The sequence below is a fragment of the Spea bombifrons genome, chromosome 9 (genome assembly GCF_027358695.1).
Source record: "Spea bombifrons isolate aSpeBom1 chromosome 9, aSpeBom1.2.pri, whole genome shotgun sequence".
NCBI classification, from domain to species: Eukaryota; Metazoa; Chordata; class Amphibia; order Anura; family Pelobatidae; genus Spea; species Spea bombifrons.
In genome coordinates, this window is record NC_071095.1 from 19,184,842 (window position 1) to 19,204,317 (window position 19,476).

Here is a 19,476-nt window from a genome sequence, read left to right on the forward strand (position 1 = left end):
GTTTCTAAACAACGATAGTATTTCATACACGGTTTACATTTCCTTCTCTTTACACGATGTAGGACTTATCAGGGGATATCTTAAGAGCCCCTTATGTGGAACAGCACCTTTTAAATAAGCTCTCATCATTGTTTTTAGAAGGGCGTTGAGCCTGTAAGCGTCTTGTTTAATAGTGACACATCTCATTAAGCATACAATCTCTGACCCGCACGGAAAACACTTCTGTGCACGGGTTGTTTTTGCCAAGGAATGTGAATTATTTCGGTAGCAGGCAAGGCTTGACCTTCTCTTTTTATTACAGCCAGCCGGGGAGTGTTTATTCTTTGTGTTGATTCCGTTGCTTTTCCTATTTCTGATCCTTTAGTATGCTAAAAGTGTAAGTAAGTGACCCATGTGCCATGGTGGCTAGGAACACCGGCTAGCAGTCTTTCCCCGAGAACAGTCAGCGTTCGGGTTTCCAGTAACATGTGATGGTATAATCAGTTTATGATGTCATGAGTCAAGACTTGCAAATAATACCAGTCATTATAGTTAATCCCACACACACTGAGCAATATATGTCTACATTATTAGCACGTTATTTTTTAAGAATATATGACCTTCCTGGTAGAATATATTCCGTATGTAGACACCTTTCTGAAACAGAGCGCTGTCATCATTGCTACACCGTTCTTAGATGTTGAGGAACATATTCGGGTTTCTCCAGTTGTCCATCTTGCCCGTGCGGCCGCCGGTAATTGTGGAAATAGGAGCCTGGTTTGGCGCTCGCTCGTGTAGAGAGCCCAAGGAAACTTAACTGAACTATCAGAAATCACAAAAGGATCTCAACATTACTGAGTGGGTGGTAGATCAGTGGAACGACCACACCAGAAGAAGTGGTAGATGTTAATGCCACGAGGGAATGTTAACATGCATGCGGTAGACTTATAGCTATCCTGAATCTAAGACGAGACCAAGGACCGATAATTCTGTGTTTCTAAGCAAAAGTCTTTAATTACAAAAAGGGGTCGGATATCTCAAAGGAGGAGAAATGCTAGTAGAGGGGCCAACATTGCAGATGTAATGTAAAATAGCATATTTGGATAAATGGAAACCCCTTTCAGCAGAAGCTGCAAAGATTAATATAATTACTTAAAATGCTTGCTTGAAGACTAGGCATGATGCAGGATAAGGCTGCGCTGACCTAAAATAAGGCCAAGGAGCGAGTAAGGTAAAATGTTAGATATTCTTAGGCAGAAGTTATTTTAGTAAAAAACCCTTGAGAGACACTTGACTTTCGGTGAAGGGAAGGCTGTTCTGACTTGGTTCTGAAGCACTGCTCTAACCTGTGTATTTTGTTCTTTCCTACAGAGAACGCGGAATCCATCGACCTCAAACAGTTTTTTGAACAGAACTATTCCCACATCTATTACGTGTTCTTCGAAAACTTTGTGATAATCGAAACGTCTCTGAAACAAAAAGGTAAACGCTGACTGGGAAATATCCTATAAGTATGTGATACAATGAAACAAAATAAGTAAAAATTAGATACATTTTTCATTTGCCATAAACATTTAGTAACGCGTATATACTAGCACAGTGTACAACTGAGGACTGTTTGTTATATTACAGGTATACATATTACCGCTACGTAGCGTACTTTGTACATGTTACTTTGTTTCTGCTTGGCAAGTACACTGTATAAATGACTAAGGGTTTAGCATGTGTCTGAAATAATTGTCTTATAATGACTTTCAGAGCCAGAAACGCTGTTGGAATGTGTGTTTCTATGCCCGAACATGCCAGTGACGACATAGTAACGATAATAAGATGTACTTACAATGACGCCCATGCCAATAGCACTTACTGTTATCTTGTAGTAGTTTACTTCACTTCTTTTTTTAGCCCTGAGGACTGAACGCTTAAAACCTTGGCACAAAGCTACAAATATTACTGTTGCCCAAAAATAAGATGACTTTCTTTAATTTGAAATTTACAATCTGCTAAATTGCCTTTTTATGATTGACTCGCCTGTGTGCAAACTGCTTTTTCTAGTAAAAATGATCACACCATTATAATGATTGCAATTTAATCATTCAGCTACCATGGTTTGATATTTATTATTAAAAACCGTATTTTATGACTAATGAATGATGCCTTTTTTTTGATACAGGGCATAAATCTCAGAGAGAGGAGCTAGATGCCATACTCTTTATTTTTGAGGTAAGTCCTCTGAATATGTGGCAGGGTGAACAAAAATACATTTATTTTTATTAGCATTTATATATTTTTGGAGGACATATGAAATTTTTATATTTTTTTTTATCCTCCATTATTTTTAGGGGGTTTTAGAACTGCTTCTCTCCAAGTTAACGTTTTGACGGATAAGGCTGATAAAATATGTTAAATATTTATTCACGTAAATTTCTAATCTGAAATCCCCAAGCATTGTTTGTCTCTAATTTTAAGAAAAATGTTTTTCCTCTGTTAATTCCATGTTTTTAACAACTTATCTCTATTCCACCTTTTTAGAAGATCTTGCAACTCCTTCCTGAGAGAATCCATCAACGATGGCAGTACCACAGTATCAGTGAGTATTTTTTTTATGCTGTTTATCTCTTTTGTCTTGTATAACAAAATATTTTTGATGGGTGGTTGGCTTATAAATATGGATTGAAAGTAATGTCTTTCAGGCTTGACTATGTCACAAGCAGTAGATGTGGTCCTGTGTAGTTCCAGGACACTTACATATATAAAGTCTCATTGTGTATTACATTTGCCCCCGTTACATGGCTGTTCCATGACTTTTCTGTGTACTTCTGGTTTCCTTTGGTCTGTGGATGAGGTTTGTTCTTCCCCTGTGCCCCATAGCCATTAAGATAACTGGACCTTCCACTCCTGGAAGAACAAATAGACAGAGGATAGAAAGCTATTCAACTCTGTTTCCATGCAGACTCATTGCTTAGTTATCAGGATGCCTGCCTACTATTCTAATGGCTGAATAGGTGATTAATAATACAGTAATGGACTTTCTTCCCCTTTGCCCTTGAGTAGCGAAAAACGGAAATCTTACGATTCCACAGCCTACCTGCTTGTCTCCCCTCTTCGGATTTTCCAACAATCATCGTCGTATAGCCTTTTAAACAGTATAGTGCACAATCTCCTATGTCTTTTTTTTTTTTTACCTGACTCCTTCGCAATGTTCAACGGCTGTGCTTGAAGCTGGGTGATAACATGTCCGGTTTCCTCTTAGATGTTTCAGATTTGGTCCGTCGTTTCTCTTGTGAAGCGACTACCATTGTCAGGTTAAATTCTTTGGGGAAATCCAGATCTAGAAAAGACATATGTTATCGTATTCCAAATACATCAGGTTGTGCCTTATCGCCTAAAACAAAAAAGGTAATAGATAAGAGACACTTGGCCGCTATAGAGTACTGGGAGGATGGGTTCAATGACATAACAAGCTTATTGTATCCCGGTGGGACCTCCGATTTATTAATGGGTTTATTCTCTATATAATAACCCCGACATCTCTCTTGAGCGGCTCAGATTAAATTGTGGAAGATAGGAATACGCAGTTATAGTGTTGGCCGTGTTATTTTATGGTGGTCTGCCTCGTTTCGTTCTGGCATGAGTTGTTGCCTGAAGGATTTTTCATGATCACCAAGATAAAATGGAGGATGCCAAGGACCTGTAATAAAGACCGGGGCAGTGTCTGACCGAGACCTCCGACACACGCCTTCCTCTTAGAACTGTTGAAGGTGCAGTTGGGCTTTCAATTGCGTACCTTTTGATTAGATTGAGAAGAATAACTTTGGGGGATATAATATGAGTAAAAGAAAATAGGTTTATCTTGTGTTCGGCATGTGGGCTGGCAAGGACCAACGCCTGCTTTAGACTTTTATTGTCATAGAATAGACTGAGGAACGAGACGGGTCCACAGATTTTGTGATTTTTGGGGTACGTGTCCACCTTATTTGGTATCTTTTATTGTTAAAGGTAAACTCCGACCATCATGTGCGATTTAATGCATATGATAGCTGTGAGGTCCCTTTAAATTTTCGTGGTGCACCCCTTTGAAATGCTTGGGGGGGAGGTTACCCCTTTTCCCACCCCTGCCAAATCTCAATGCACGTGATACACTTACCTCCAGTCGGCTCCAGCGATGGCTCGGCGAACGCTGCTGGCGGAGGTCAGTTCACTGGCCACTGATTGACTGCTTCAGGTACAAGCTTTAATGATGTCATTGTGTTTGAAGAATGCGTATTAATGTACTTTCATGTGCATTCTACAGTTGTGGGGCCAACAGGGACATTAATCTGTCCCTATAACTGAACAATAATACAAATTTACCATTTCTTTTTTTTCTTTTTTCTCTCTATGAAGGCTTGATACTGAAAAAACTGCTTCACACGGGGAACTCCTTAAAGGTAATGGCTTATATCTTAACTCTTAATTGTGTTTTCTTTAAATGATTGTTACTGTTAATACAAAAATGGAATATACCCTAGAGGCACCTTCACTGGTATAGGTGAGGTGACTCTTTTGCAGTGTTACCGGTGTTTATTTTCATTCAAGTCAGCAGGCGGCCATTTTTTCTGGGGTGGCTTGGCGGGCAACTACAAAACAAGACTCGGGAACTGAAGTATACTTGTTCTGAATCTGCCCTCCATAAGGAGCATAAGGAAGATCTTGAGACCTCCTAGTAATTAGTGGGCTTTGGCGCACAAAACGCGGTTGTGCAACCCCCAAGATCCCGTCCAGTGATCCCATGAAACGCGCAATCTAATACCAGAGCTTTTGAAACCTAGCAGTGCTTCTACTTTTTTTTATTCCTACTTGCTGATTACTGTTTTGTTCTACAGATCCGCCTTGAAGGACTTCGCTTGTTCCTCTTGTGGCTTCAAGCTCTGCAGAACAACTGTAGCTGGGAGCAGCTGTGTATATTCGCCTGTCTCATCCCTGGATTCCCCACTCCTGTCTCTGATCATGGGCATTACACCTTAGATAATCTAATCAACCTTCCTTTGAATCTTCAGGAAAGTAAGACGTTTTACAAACTTTTGGTCATGTGATCTGTAGCATCTGGATTCCCAAGGTGGTGTGGTATCCGACCCAAAGTGACCCAATTTTAGTGTTTCTACCAAGTTATAAAATAATGGTTCAAATTCAACGCCCCCTTAAAGCGGAACTCCCACCACAATTTGTGTTACTAGTATCAAACTAATATAATGTATTTGGCCAGCTGTATGTTGGCCATTTATATGTTCTAGCTTTGTTATATTAACCCAAACACCTCCGAGTCATTATCACACTGCCTGCTGTAAACAATAGAATGTCTCGGTCTTAATCGCTCAGTCCGACAGACTGATCTTGTATCTGTTTATATTAAAGACCAAGTTTCGATTGAGGAAATCACTCCGCTTGTTCCACCGCAGTCTGGAGACAAAGCGCAGGAAGATCATACTAGTTATTTCTTGGAGGCCTTGTTAAAATACATGGTGATACAGGTAACATTCCCATGTTTTGCTACTTGGGTCCTACAGACTATGGAAAGCAGAAAATAAGCCAAAATTCTAATTCAGCGACAGCTCGACAGACCGAGGTCTACCAAGGGGCATATAGCATTAACTGCATGCAGATACAAAGCTATAGAAGTGAACACCGTACGTAAGCAGGGATTTATTCTTTTACAGCCTCATGCATGTGCAAATACTGGCAAAAGTGTTTAGTAATGATTGTTTAAGCTGCCTTTCCTACCGCATGCCTGCTAATTTTCAGAAATGATCAATTGAGTTATAACGTTCGATTTTTCCCACGCTTTTGTACTTGCACAGGTCCGAAGTTTGGAATGGCGCAACAAGGCGAAAGAAGAAAATGGCTTTGCCTTCTTGTTTTCTAACTTTAAGAAATATTACATGCCTTATATTTTCCCTGCGATGAGCAGAGAAAGCAGCCTATACAACCCTGCCCTCGGTAAGCCCATAGTTACGCATGCTTGCAGTAGAGATAACCAGATTTAAGAACATGGGGTAGAAAGAAAATGTCCTGCCAAGTCAAATTGGATATATGTATATTATAGATGGTGTTAATCAGTAGTATGTGTGAGCATCGGTATCTGGTTGCATTATTGTAATTATGTATATTTTTCTAATATTTGTATAATTATGTCACAGAAATCCCACAGATGAGACCAAAACCTCACTACGTGCTCATCCGGAGAGATGCAGAGAGCAACGAGGCTCATTATTGCACCAAAGAGCCCTTTCTCAATGCCCGGGTGATCGTCATTAAGTGGCTGGTGTCCTTTTGGCTCGAGCCCAAGCCCCACTCCGGTACTCACATTCCTGGGACCGAAGGGGAGAATGTGCCAAAGAACATACAGGTATTGTTAATGGATGCTAAACCTGACTAACTAGAATACCCTTTTATGACAGCAACTGGGTCACCACCAGTCCAAAGGCTGTGTGTTGCTTTTTCTTATTCATACAATATCCCATTCAAAATTCTGGGGAAGATGGATTTGGGTTCCCAAGCAGACATTCTGTTCTTGGAAGAGGGACACTTTATTAACGGTCCTGGTGTCCATCATAGCAATATCCTAAGAGCAGCTCTATATTATTACTATGATGAACAAACAATCGCCATCCCCAGTCTTGATATTTTGGTTTCACCTTCATAGGTTCATAGTCGCTACCATTAGATTCTTGGCCATTTCATCTCGGATTTTTAATATCCACTCCATAAGAATCTGCTGGAGACCCTGTCCGTGGATCTGCTTCCTCCTATAAAGGACGGAAAGAGTCTTAAAGATACCCAAACAACTGAGCGGACTAGGTTAATACAGATTAAGTATCTACGCTGGTGATGAAAGAATGTCATCGTCAGTATAATTAAGATGTTGAAATCTCGTTCTTTGATCTGCAGTACCAAAAATTAAAATAATCCTTTTTGGTTTGGCATTGGATGTAAACTGCATGTTTGTAAAGCTCATTAAGTGTTTGTATTAGTGCGGTGGAGACGTGTTTCCAGGTACAATGGGTTTATTGTGTCTGTACTTGAGGGTAACTTTACAATGGCAAGATTGTATACTGGGATACATAACGCGGATCTGTCACTTTTCCCAAAATCTACACTTTTACGCGCTAAATGTGCGTTAGAAACCCAAAAGGGTGAGTGTGCGATGATCGCTCCCAGTTAAGTAATCTTTCTTAACTGAGGAGAGGGGGGAGTTTGGGATACTGGTGGCCCCTGGCACTCTGAGACACAGATCTCGGTTTCCATTGAAAAGACATTTAAACTAAACTCAAAGACCATGGCGCCAATCGACAAATGAAAATTAGTAGTAGTTTTAAAGAATATAGGTTTCTTTATATATAAAATTTTTGTAAAAGCCAATTGTCTTAATTCTGAATATTTTATTTCTTATCTTGCTCTACAGAGAGCTGCTGCCAACTTTGCTGCCCAGGAAGAAAGTAGAAGCGAGAGCACGGAGCGGACGCAAGAACCAGAACAGTCCCATTCCAACACCAGCACCCTTACCGAGCGTGAACCCAGCGTGTCCAGTCTCTGCAGCATCGCCGAGGAGCACGTTACAGACTACGAGATCATTCGCAGGTTCTTCTCAAGCAAGCGCAGAAACGTCAACTTTCTCATTGAAATCTTTCGTCAGGTGAGTATGTTCCCATTACTATTTGTATAGTCAGCATTACATCACTTCGTTAATGCTGCACAATGGTGATGTCAGAATAATCTTTGGTTTCATGCGGGATTGGGGCTTTGGACGTTGTGTTCCTCTACGCCGTGAATGCACTATTACAGTTATTGATTTTTATTTTTTTTTTTCTGGCTAGGCTTTCCTGCTACCAGTCTGTGAGGCTGCTGCCATGCGCAAGGTCTTAAAAGTATTCGAACAATGGATTAAACAAAAAGAGAAGCCGTTGTTCATGCAAGAGTCGGAAGACGCTGTCCATTCGGATGATGGCGAGGTGTGCGTCGAGCGTCTGGAAGAGTCTAATGGCAACTTGGAAAAGGGAAAAGACAGAGAAGATGTAAGATTTGTTTTAACCAAATGTTAACTCGTTTTTGTAGACTTCGTTATTTTTTCCACGCTGCATTGTCAGCATTTCAGTGCCTTATAGACTTTGTATTTGTACTTGGAGGCATTGTCTGAAAGGATCTTGTTAGGAGACTGAATCGCTTTGGTCCATGAAATGGCATGTGAAATTCAGTACATCTTATTTTCTCTTAAATTAATGGTGTTATGTTACTAGTATCATGCCAGTTACGATGTCAGCAGATATTTTGCAATATATCACATATATTAAAGGGATGTGCCTTTTAATTATTTTAACTGTAAGCTTGTTGATTCCTTCCTAAAACTTACTGTTTGTTTTTTATCAACGTTCGTATCTTTTTTTTGTTTACTGCAGGAGAACGTATCTGTCCCTACTGGACACATACGGACCCCCAGCTGGACCAAAAAGGAAGCCACTAAAAAGCTTTCGGAAACAGAGGCTGCTGAAAAAGAAGTCCGGGCAGGGTCCCAGGCAATTTATCAGGTAAAGGCGTAAGCCCAGCTTTATCCATTCCGACATTTTAACTGCATCGAAAAGCCCGAATTACTAACTTTTTTAAAAAAAATAAACATTTCTTGAAACAGGTCTTTATTGTAAATGCAGCAAGCATAATCTTGCTTGAACCAGCCAATGAGAACAAAATTCTGTTGAACGAACATACGGATATGTGCAAAAGGGTTTTGAATATTTATCGTTACATGGTGGTGCAAGTCTCCATGGATAAGAAGACCTGGTAATTCCATTTTTCATACGCATTTAAAATATTCACCTAAAAATACCAACCTGTGCATATTTTATATATAACTTTTAAATGCAATACCCATTCCTTGCTAATATTTCTAGGCTAAGATAATGAATCGCTATTATGGTTAATAGATGTTTTCTCGCTGCCATAATTACAGTGCTAGTTGCCAGGGCTAATCAATGTCTGCATGTGACTAAGAAGTCAAGGTTAGTGCATGACTTTCACTTTGCATTTAATTTGTTGCTTGAAAAGCTTTCAGTGACTTAGTCACTTTTCAGAAATCCTGCGTTTTACGGTTCTTTATTAAAACGTTATGTGTCTTAATATGTAAACAACTCAAAGTATGTCTTAAAATATAAAACAAAAAAGCGTGTACCGTGGAGAAAGACAGGTGTCTTTCTGCTGTCTCCATGATTATCCATCTCCGTTATCTCACGCCTATTCTAATGTTACTGGTTCTTCTGGATTGGGTCAGTCATCATTCTTAAACTTGGGTTGAAAAGAATGGAGTAAAACTCTGTTCAGGGAAGTAGTTACATAATGGTGGTTGTGCCAAAAACTGCCACTAACTTCAGCTATCATGAGGTTAAGGTTTCAACAAAACATGTCCAATATAGACGGCTTTAATTCATGGATTTGGTTACCCTAAAGGTATGACAACTCAGCCTATCCTACAAAGACTTTTTAAATTGTCTCTGTTTTAAAGCACTCGTATTCAGACTTTTCTTGGTCCCCTAATATCGCTTGGCCGTCTCCGCAGGATGCAGCTGTTGCTTGTCATGTTACGGGTCACAGAGTCTGTGCTGAAGATACCATCACAGGTTCTAGCGCAATACCAAGGGAGAAAGAATCAGATATTAGCTGGACGCCTGGCAGGACCCTTGTTTCAGGTATGTTTTTTTATTCTAGGTGGTAATTCAAGATGAGCAAGAGAATGAAGATACATTTTTTTTGTATGCCCCCTGGTCTAATTGTTACTGCTCAGTCATAAGCAACGCCGGAAGGTGCAACATTCATCCCTTGTGCCGTAGTAGGCACAGACGTATAATCTTAAAGTTCTCCCCAGGGCTGCCTTTTTTAGGAGCAAATACTTAAATTTTGGGATTCCTTTATTCTATTATAGTAGGTGGGGGATACAAAATTAACAATAACGTTTAAATGAGCAATATACAAAACTAAACTCCTAAAAAGTGTAACGGTACAGAAGTCGAAGAGAAGTTGTGATAAATACGTAGTTTGTTTTGGAGAACGTCTTTATTTATTTAGACTATTTATTTTTTGTCCTCAATTGTTCAGACGCTGATTGTGGCCTGGATCAAGTCAAGTCTACATGTTAGTGTTTCTCGGGAGCTGTGGGATGACTTACTGGCAGTGATGTCCTCGTTGACCTACTGGGAAGAACAGGCCACAGAGTGGGCCCACACCATGGAAACTCTCACTAAAGTTTTGGCCAAAAATGTCTACCACCTTGATTTGAACGAGTTGCCTTTGGACAAGCTGAGCGAGCAAAAACAGAAGAAACACAAGGGCAAAGGTCTAACCCATAAATTGTTTTAGAAAGTGCAGATAACTATGGGCATTCTGTGTAGAGCAGTTCATGAGACTGCACAGTTGAGGTATTGCAAGTCCTTAATTCTTGTTATGTGATCTGGTTCTGTGTGCAGGGTCTGGACCTGATTTCCAGAAGGTATCTGTAGACAAGTCATTCTCCCGAGGATGGAGCAGAGAGCAACCTGGGCAAGCTCCGATGCGCCAACGCAGCGCCACCACCACAGGGTCTCCTGGCACCGAGAAAGCCCGGAGCATTGTGCGCCAGAAAACCATTGGTATGTTACAGACACGTTTTACTGGTAAACTGCATTGTGTTTTTTGTTTAAATAATTCAAATGAACAGTCATGATGAATTGCAGTAAACTGCTCTGTTATATAGTAAGGTCACAACAGATCCCTATTCCAGTAAATTTCGAATGAAGTTTAATCTACAATATTCTAAATTCCTTTCGATCCTGAAAGGGACAAAACCCTAATTAATAATGCATGTCCTCGGTGATGGTTCTAATATATTGTTATAAATCAGTGGTTACATAGAAAAACCATTTTAGCTTCCCTTTGCCTTCCAGATACTCGGTTGGTTGTGTTATATCCGGTTACAAAAAAAATCACATTGCTATCGGGTTGTATGGGACAAAAACATTCGCTGTTCATTTAATATGTAGATCCTTAAATGTAAATCTTCTCTGCCCGTCCCATTGCCAGCTATGCTGACACTTTTATATTTTAGGCATATTACAAATTTCACACCCTGCTGATCACTGCCTTTTTTTAAACGCTTGTGGACAGAAAACATTACATTTATAAAGTCATCTGGGTTTTTTTTGTCTACTTTCAGGTTATCAAAATCATAAAAAAAAAAAAAAAATTCAGTTGCTATGAAAGTTTGTCTCTGAGCGGTTGCCGTTTCATTACACGGAATTTAAATCCGAGGTTTCCAATCTTAGTTTTATTGAAGCGATGATTAACCGAGTGTTTTCTTACACAAATGCAATCACTGCGCAAAAGTCGCAACGGCGTATTTTGTTCTAATCCCCCTCAAAATTTCCCAGCTGTGTCTTGTTAAATCGTCGTCCTGATTTAACGATCACTTCACTTTCCTCGCTTCTCTCTGTACTATTAGAATTAGGTGGATACTCTCTGCTTCTATGTGTCTTTTGTGCATAATTGTAGTTATTACTGTATGTGTTCTGTTTTGTCTGTTTTATTGTCGCATTTGTCCTTTCTCCTTTGTTTTTATTAGTTCCCTTATCTTATTTTGAGTGCCTCTAATAAGAAGCACAAATCCACCCAATTTTTTTTTCTTCTGCTTCCCCATTTTTTTTCTTCTTAAATGATCGTTATTAGTATTTTTAGTCGTTTCTACCTGCTTTCTGTGTTTTTTGCAGCTCTCTCATTGGTCACTTTTCTTTCCGGTCCCCTTTTCTTCCCGATCTCTCTCCTTCTCCCCTTTTTCTCTGTCTTTATTCTTTTTTTTAAAGCCATGAGGAGCCGATCCATTGGGGACAGTGCCCTGCCATCCGCCTCTATCCGCAGCGCTAAAAGTGCACCTGTCCTGATCCATCCCTCCAAACCCCTTCTGCCTGATATTGTTCTCACTCTGCTTTCCGACGAGCTGTCAGGTAGTGGCACTCTGTCTGCGTTCCCATTTCGCTGTCCGCAGCCCTTCTAATGTACAGAGAACGGTTTTTATCTTTGCCGGGTGCTTGCTGATCGGGAGGGGTAGCAGAATTTACTTCTCTGCACGTCGTCTGTCTACGACAAAACTGCTTAAATTCAGGAATTCTCAAACTTATTTATGGCTACTTTGGGAAAGCTAAAATTAGTTCAGTCTCAGAAGCAGAGGTGTTTTTTTTTCTTTTTGTTTTTTTTTGTATATATATATATATATATATATATATATATATATATATATATATATATATATATATATATATATATATATATATATATATATATCTATCTATTAGCTATTAGCCAAGCCACAATAAAATTTTGAAAATTCTATTTAATTTCAAACATACATTAAGTGAATGGAATTTTTTCAATTCTCAATTTGACCGTTCATTTAATGTATGTTAGGAATAAAATAGAATATTCATGAAACATTTTTTGGCCATATAAAATATATTGATTTAAAAGTAAAATGGTAAATTACGTAAAAGGTTTGAGAATACCTGTTGTAAATGTCTGTAAGTTATTAATTTTTAACATTTAGGTTAAATTGACTAACCCTCTGTCGCTATAAATGCAAAATTTAATAACCCCCAATTTTTTTTTATTTCTTTTTTTTTAAAGCTTGCTGTACAATGAGATTAATCTGTTCTTGTTGAGGTAGCTTATAATATAGGATGAAACGCCGGTCACCGTGTTCTAACCAAGTCCATTTTACCCTCTCCGACTTCTTACCTCTTGCTTAAAGTAACTTGTCATTGGGTTTGTTGGCCACAAAATAAGACAATGACATTTACTCAAGTCAGCACATCTGTTCTGCGTGTACCCACGTCTGTCTCGTATATATGTGGCGTGGCCATGAACTCCTCATACTATGAAAGTGGCATGGATTTACCGTGGGGCTGTATATAATCAACCCTTGTGCCAAAATTGGAATTTTTGCCTGAACTGTCTGAAACACAAGGTTCTGACACCACTCTTACCACTTTATATCCAAATTCCTCTATGCAAGTACTATGTAGTAAGCTGTCTTTATAAATATGCCTGGTTGTTATTTATTATATTAAAATATACCTGCATTGGTATCGATCAATAGAACCCGGGTTTTGTAATCATGACGATGATACAAATAACCTACAGTATTTGAGATTCATTTGCATGTGATGTGACGAAGGACCAACCCAACTAAGCGTTTCTTTTACAGCAAGCCACACGCGTCTTCTATAGCGATGTAGACATTATTTCCCATGCTTGATGCCCGCAGACTCGCCCTGTTTAGGTTACTTATAACTTGAGCAAAAGTATTGCGTTTTCTTTTGGTTTGACCCCTCCTGCCTGCCATATGCATGTGGATGGTTTTGTATAAACCTATGCATACTGCTAATTACAAAGCCTTCTATCCCTGGTTATTAACCATGTCCCTTTGGCGTGTTCTTACATGACGAGCGTACCTCCCTGTGTATAGAGAAGCCTGTGCGCATTCAAAATAAGTGAGAATACTGTTAAATGGGGATTATCACAAGCACATATCACTGCAGCATAACTCAATTATGTCCCAAATTTTGGATATACACTACCGTTCCATTAAAAATCAGCCGTTTCCAGCTACGATAGACATTTACAACATCAACCCCTACTCTGGGTTTCTGATCCATTTCGTGTTAATTTTCTTTCAAAAACGACTACTAACTGACCCCAAACTTTTGAACGATAGTGTATGTTATCTAATATAACTTTGCTTCTCTTTACTGAGTGTTTTTATGTTGTGTTAACTACAAAAATAGAAACAATTTGTTACAGAAACTTCTTATTGCCCGTTGGCTGTTTAAGGAGCGTCTTCTGTAGCAGTTGTATTAAAATGGTGATAATTTCTCTTAAACTGAGCAAATAGGGACTCCTTCTTTCCTTTGGATAGCAGCAGATCACTTGAGTTTTATTCGCTTTGTGATGTGACTAGTCACTTGAAAACATTTTTCTAATTCCTGAGAACATCCCTTCTTTCTACACAGCTACAAGGCTTAGGCCCAACATCTTAATTTTTTTGCACGTTATCCTTAAAATAGGTATGGCTTGTTTGACCTGTCTTTTTCACAAAAAAACATAATAAAACAACCTTTTGTTTCTGTTTTCACGTGTTTTCTTTCTTGGCCAGCAGATATGGACGACACCCCTGCGCTTCCGCGCACTCCCCGTGTAAGGCACTATTCGCAGAGCGAGGAGACCCCCAGCGAGACGTTTGGAGCAGTCAACGAGGAGACCCCGGCTTTACCGCGCAGCAGCAGCACCTCTGATATCCTGGGCACGTTCTCATCCGAAAAAGCCAAAGGTGCGGTGCCCGTTCCAGATCATCCTTCCCCTCAGGCTTCGGAACCCCAATGTCCTAACACGCAATGCCAGGAAACCTCCCTAACCCAAGTCGACGGCAGCATTTATGACCATCTTTGTCAGTTAGCTGGCTCAGCTGGATTAGCAGATGCAGCAATGGAACAGGGCTGGTACGAGGAATTAGAGGGTTCAGATCTCTTGCCTCGTTTGCGAGAGTATCTGAAGGAACAAGAAATGCTAGGAGGAGGCGAGGAGAAAAGCAAGGTGAGATCTGGCCAGAGTGAATGCAAGGATGAGCGTCCTGAGCGGGTAGAAACGTCTTGTAGAGTAGAACTTAACTCAGACGGGCACGTTAACACAATGTCTTCCGAATACAATGATAACGGTGTAGGGGGAGAGGGGTGCACAACTAAAAGAGCTGGGGGGCTGAGAAAGGGAGGCAAAACAAGGGATGTCCATGTGAGAATTCAAGCTGACGAGGAAGCGGCTGAAAGCGATAAAGGAGGTCTGGATCAAGGAGAACGAAAGAGAGTGCTATGTAGACAATATGCAGAGGAGGAAGATGGAGCTTCTGACTGGGGAACTTCCCAACAGTCTCCAGGCAGCGAGCACGGACCCACCATAAAGAATTTGTGCGAGTCGGTAACGCACAAGGCCAAAGCCATGCGGCGGAAACGCAGCAGCGTGCAGGTCACTTTCCGCCCAGCTACCGAAGCCGTACTTTTCTGCAACTCCGCGGAGAACAAAGATGCCCCTTGGAGGGCCAGGTTGCGGAAAATAAGCGGCTTGAGCTCTAGCTCCTCCATGGCGGTAGATCCAGGGAAGTCGACCGCATACGCAGCCATTGGTGCAGTTAGGATAGCGTCGGGAGTCGGCCAACCGGGCAGCGATCACGCGGTGACTTTCGCGCCCTCTCCATTGCAGAAGGAGTGCGGCCGCACACGGCCGAGATCTAGTAGTCAGGAGAGAGCGTCTTCTCATGCCTCGTTAGGCGGCGTATATAAAACTGTTGTCCATGCTCTCTCAAAACCTAAGGCCAGCGTGTCCGTGCAGAAGCAGCAAAGGATGGCAGCCGAGGCTCCTCTGAGGGACCTGTACGGTCATGTTTTGGGCTATTTTGGAAGGAAGGCAGCAGGTGAGACCCCCGGCTCTGGATGTGTTCCCAGGGCGCACGCAGAGACCCAGCACCTGTTTGGCTTTGTATTGCAACCGAAAAAACAAACCCAGCTGCCAGCAATCGGAAGCTTCTATGGGGGAGGCCTTGCTGCTTATCCCTCACCTATTCCTCCTTGACACCCTCTCTGGGATCTTTGCATGCGGCTTCCTTGTGGCTGATGTGTATCCTCTCTGAAAGTTACCCCCCCCCCTTACCTTTCCAGCAGCTCTGCTTTCTATACTAATACCCCTCTCCCTAAGGTGAGTGCAATGTCCCGGCGACCGTGTCTTGGCCCGAGATCAATCAGTTTGCTTGGTTGTTCAGTATTGCCCTCATTCCTTTTTGAATGAATATATTTAATTTTGTAGGCTTGTGACCTCGCTCTAAATGGAGGGATGAAGTATCTTTGTTCACACCCGTGAAATCAATTGTGAAATGCGATGCTTGGCATCTTTGTCTACCGTGACATCTGTCCAGCGTTTGTCGTTGAATTAGTTTTTTGTGTGTGTCTTTAACGCAGGCTTTTTAACCGTGTACACGAAGTCCCAATGTCATCACACAGATATAGCGTACACACTCGGCATGTTCAATGCACCCCTGTACACGTTAAATGCATGTTCTGACGCATCAATTCCACATACTAACACACACACCACAACGGGCTCGTTGGCATATGAATTGATCCTTTAGTGTTTGGAAACATGGCGGACTGGTCAGTTTCCTAAACCTGCTTCCATACATTGGTTCTGCCACCAAAAACAAATTTACATTAATCTCTGCCAAAATATCGCCTCGGCAAAAGAGACCGAAAACCCAAGTGCCCCAGTTCCACTTCTAGACAGAGCCCATTAAAATCATGAAGATACAACCCCAGCAAACCGTATAGCAATCTTATCCGATTGTTCTCCGTAGATGGTATAGACCTTAACCTGCCCCAAAAACGCGTAACGCCTTAACACAGAAGGGTTTCTGAGAGATCTGTCTGTCCGTGCGTAACGATGTCTCGTCTGAACTTGACGTCCCTGGTTGTGTTTGTAGCGTTTGCTTTCTGTGTTCTCTCCTGTTGGCTTGTCGCTGGCACCTGGGAAGTGTTACCTAGCAGAACGTAAAGTAAGTCTTTTCTTCTACAGCTTTCAAATTCGCCAACTAAAAAGATGTTTAGGCTGCCATCAGAATGCACCGTAAAAGTCATTCACCGCCGTGTGTGGATTTTGTAGAAAGTGCAGTAGCCTCCCAGCAGGAGTGGTAGAGGCTAATACAGTGAGTTTTTTTAAAATGCGTGGGATACTCATATGAACGTCCCAAGGATAGATTTAAGGTCCGAGGCTACGTCTGGAGATAGGGTCCGAATGGCTCTGCCGGCAGATATCTACAGAATGAGGGTTCTACTGGCAAGGCTCCAATCTAAAGGGTGTTGGGGCCCAGATTGTTGATTTAGAACCCAGGAGTTGTTAAATAGTAGGAGGACGTCTCGAGTTGATGAGTTTCTTGGAAACGAGGGGAACGCTGTTATGGAGGAAAGTTTGAGAGTGGCCTTATTTGCTGTCTCTGAGATTATTTGCAAATACAACTCTAAGCTGTTGAAAACATGTCGTATGCATTGTGTAGTTTCTTAGACTTCTATGTCTTGCCAAGTCCCTTTTTATATACACGTTCAACGTTGATGCACTTTATGTAGCCTGTGAAGGTCAAGGTTCCATGATCTCTTCTCGTGAACCTGTATATGGTTTTGCCGTCCCAATGGGCCACACTTGGTGTGATCCTGAAGGTGTCGCCGTTGCAATGGTGATGAACCATAAAGACCGACTCTGACAACCTGTACCAAGCCACGGGTCTTGTGAAGAAGCCTCCGAGTGCACATGGGTCTTCATAAACATGACAGCCATGGCTAACTACCCCTAGCAGATTTTTTACATTTTCAGGACTACTGCTCATTTTCATTAAAGATAATTGATTCATGTTCTTTCTGTCTTGGTAGTATTTGCTTGTATTGATCAAGTATTAAGGCTCGTAATTAACAAATAACAGAATACCCTCTTTTAATGGGGGTTGAGTCTCTGGTCGTATTAGTTTGTGGTGGATTCATAGTAGCCCACGAAGCTGCGATAAGGTGTCGTCATAATGGCCGTTAACTTTCCTTTTTAGATGTCTGTCCTCCTCTCCTACCGGGACGTTGTGGGGATAACGTTTGGCGTCTCCTTGGCATGTAAAGCACAGCCATATGTTTTGTGGACGCGATACGTACGATTCTATGTACAAGATGGGGAGTGCTGAAGTAGAATATAAACGTGTAAAGATTAATTTCAAAGTAAAAAGTTAAATATAAGGGGGGGGGTTTATTTAATTTTTAAGATATCAAAATGTTTTGAAAACTTCACCATGGATATTAAACCTCCCACATTAATCTTAATATTAAAATGCCCCGCTTTGGATTTCACCTAAATTCAACTAACTACAGCTTTGATATTAACATAGTATGGAGAGTTTCAGCATTTACTAATCCCAAACACTATCGCTTCAACAGTGGTGGTGAAGTCCCCTTCTAACTGCATGCCCCCCCCCCATAACCGTTCCTTATATATTTTTTTTTTTATATTATTTTTTTTTTCCTTTCTTTAAAAGTCTATTAAAACACAAAGCATTTGACATCCTTGTTTGTTTTTTTCTTTAGCCAACAAAGAAGATTTAGGTACGCAACCTAGTGACCTAAACGAAGAAGTCAGTTCTAGCTCCAACATCCCTGATCTTTTGGACGAATTCATAGCCGAAAGACTGCGGTCTGGGGCGGCTCCGGTAAGATTTTTCTCTTCCTCAATATATCTAATAATATACCTAATCTTGGTAATCTCGGGGTCTGAAATGCGTTATAAAAAGGCAACCAAAGGCTGAATATATAAGGCTTCTTTGCCCCAAATCGTTGATAAAACAGTTTTTGGCATTTCCGTAACTTTGGTTTTTAAATGTTCCCATATTCTATTCAGACTTTAAGGTTGCTGCGTATATTTTACCCAATAAAGAGTGAATAAGACTTTCTATATTTAAAGTTTGGTAAAACATGAAAGTTTAATAATTGTTTCCCCATCACGTATTTATGGCAAGTCTTCTGTACTTGCCAGATAAAAATTGTCTGAAAAGAACTCAATGTGTACGGCTTGGAGAGTGCAGAGACCTCATATTCTTAGAGCTGTTTTTATACGTAGACAGTAAGACGTTTCTTTCCCCCCTAGAGTCTAACCCGTAGAGGTAGCAGCCCTGGCAGTCTAGAAGTTCCAAAAGATTTGCCTGATGCCCTTAACAAGCAGGGCCAGATGCGTCCAGCAGATGACCCCGGGGTTCCTTCTGAGTGGACATCACCGGCCAGCGCGGCCAGCAGTGACCTTCTCAGTTCGGACAGTCATTCGGATTCATTTAACGCTTTCCAGTGCGACGGACGGAAATTTGAAGGTAAGTTTGCTACTAGTACTGGATAAAAAAATATATTTGTGTGTGTGTATGGTGTGTGTGTGTGTGTGTGTGTACCTATATGTACTAAGTAAAAGTATGAATTGTCATCCTTTACAAGGTAACTAAATGAAGAGAACCAAATAAAAAAGAATCTTGTTTTGATCTTTATGACATCATTCCATTATTACTTCATCAGAAACACACCCTACCAGTTGTTTAGAACCTTGTTTTGATCTTTGTGACTTCATCATGCTCCCGCGATGACATCATCCATCATCCTTCTTGAAAGACTTATTTAAAACCCCAACTGGAGATTTCCAGGCCTGCCTGTGAACCACAGCTAAACATTAAAATTTTGCCAATGGCTTACTGATCTGTTTGCTTTTTTTACAGTCTAAATATGTTCTGATAATACACGTAGCCAAGGAAAATCAGGCAAACATCACTACTTTGTGATGTTGGCCTCTAAAAAGTAAGCCTGATTGAAAATCATAATGAATTGTTTGATCATTTGAAAATCCAGC

The 19,476-nt window shown here is 40.9% G+C and overlaps 1 protein-coding gene across 4 annotated transcripts in view; it reads left to right on the forward strand.

Annotated features, from left to right (window-relative positions):
• RALGAPA1 (Ral GTPase activating protein catalytic subunit alpha 1) overlaps positions 1–19,476 on the forward strand; it is a 54,631-nt gene that overhangs the window by 5,349 nt on the left and 29,806 nt on the right. For 2 of the 4 annotated variants that reach the window (XM_053475646.1, XM_053475647.1), the window contains exons 2-19: positions 1,351–1,461; positions 2,153–2,202; positions 2,512–2,569; positions 4,366–4,409; positions 4,845–5,022; positions 5,374–5,489; positions 5,817–5,955; positions 6,156–6,364; positions 7,421–7,651; positions 7,833–8,030; positions 8,412–8,540; positions 8,642–8,790; positions 9,563–9,692; positions 10,099–10,336; positions 10,467–10,628; positions 14,183–15,487; positions 18,180–18,301; positions 18,736–18,952. In XM_053475646.1, coding sequence (XP_053331621.1) covers positions 1,351–1,461; positions 2,153–2,202; positions 2,512–2,569; positions 4,366–4,409; positions 4,845–5,022; positions 5,374–5,489; positions 5,817–5,955; positions 6,156–6,364; positions 7,421–7,651; positions 7,833–8,030; positions 8,412–8,540; positions 8,642–8,790; positions 9,563–9,692; positions 10,099–10,336; positions 10,467–10,628; positions 14,183–15,487; positions 18,180–18,301; positions 18,736–18,952 — 3,786 coding nt within the window. Of the gene's footprint in view, positions 1–1,350; positions 1,462–2,152; positions 2,203–2,511; positions 2,570–4,365; positions 4,410–4,844; positions 5,023–5,373; positions 5,490–5,816; positions 5,956–6,155; positions 6,365–7,420; positions 7,652–7,832; positions 8,031–8,411; positions 8,541–8,641; positions 8,791–9,562; positions 9,693–10,098; positions 10,337–10,466; positions 10,629–11,834; positions 11,976–14,182; positions 15,488–18,179; positions 18,302–18,735; positions 18,953–19,476 lie in introns of all 4 variants that reach the window. The other 2 variants (XM_053475649.1, XM_053475648.1) reach the window with 2 other exon arrangements.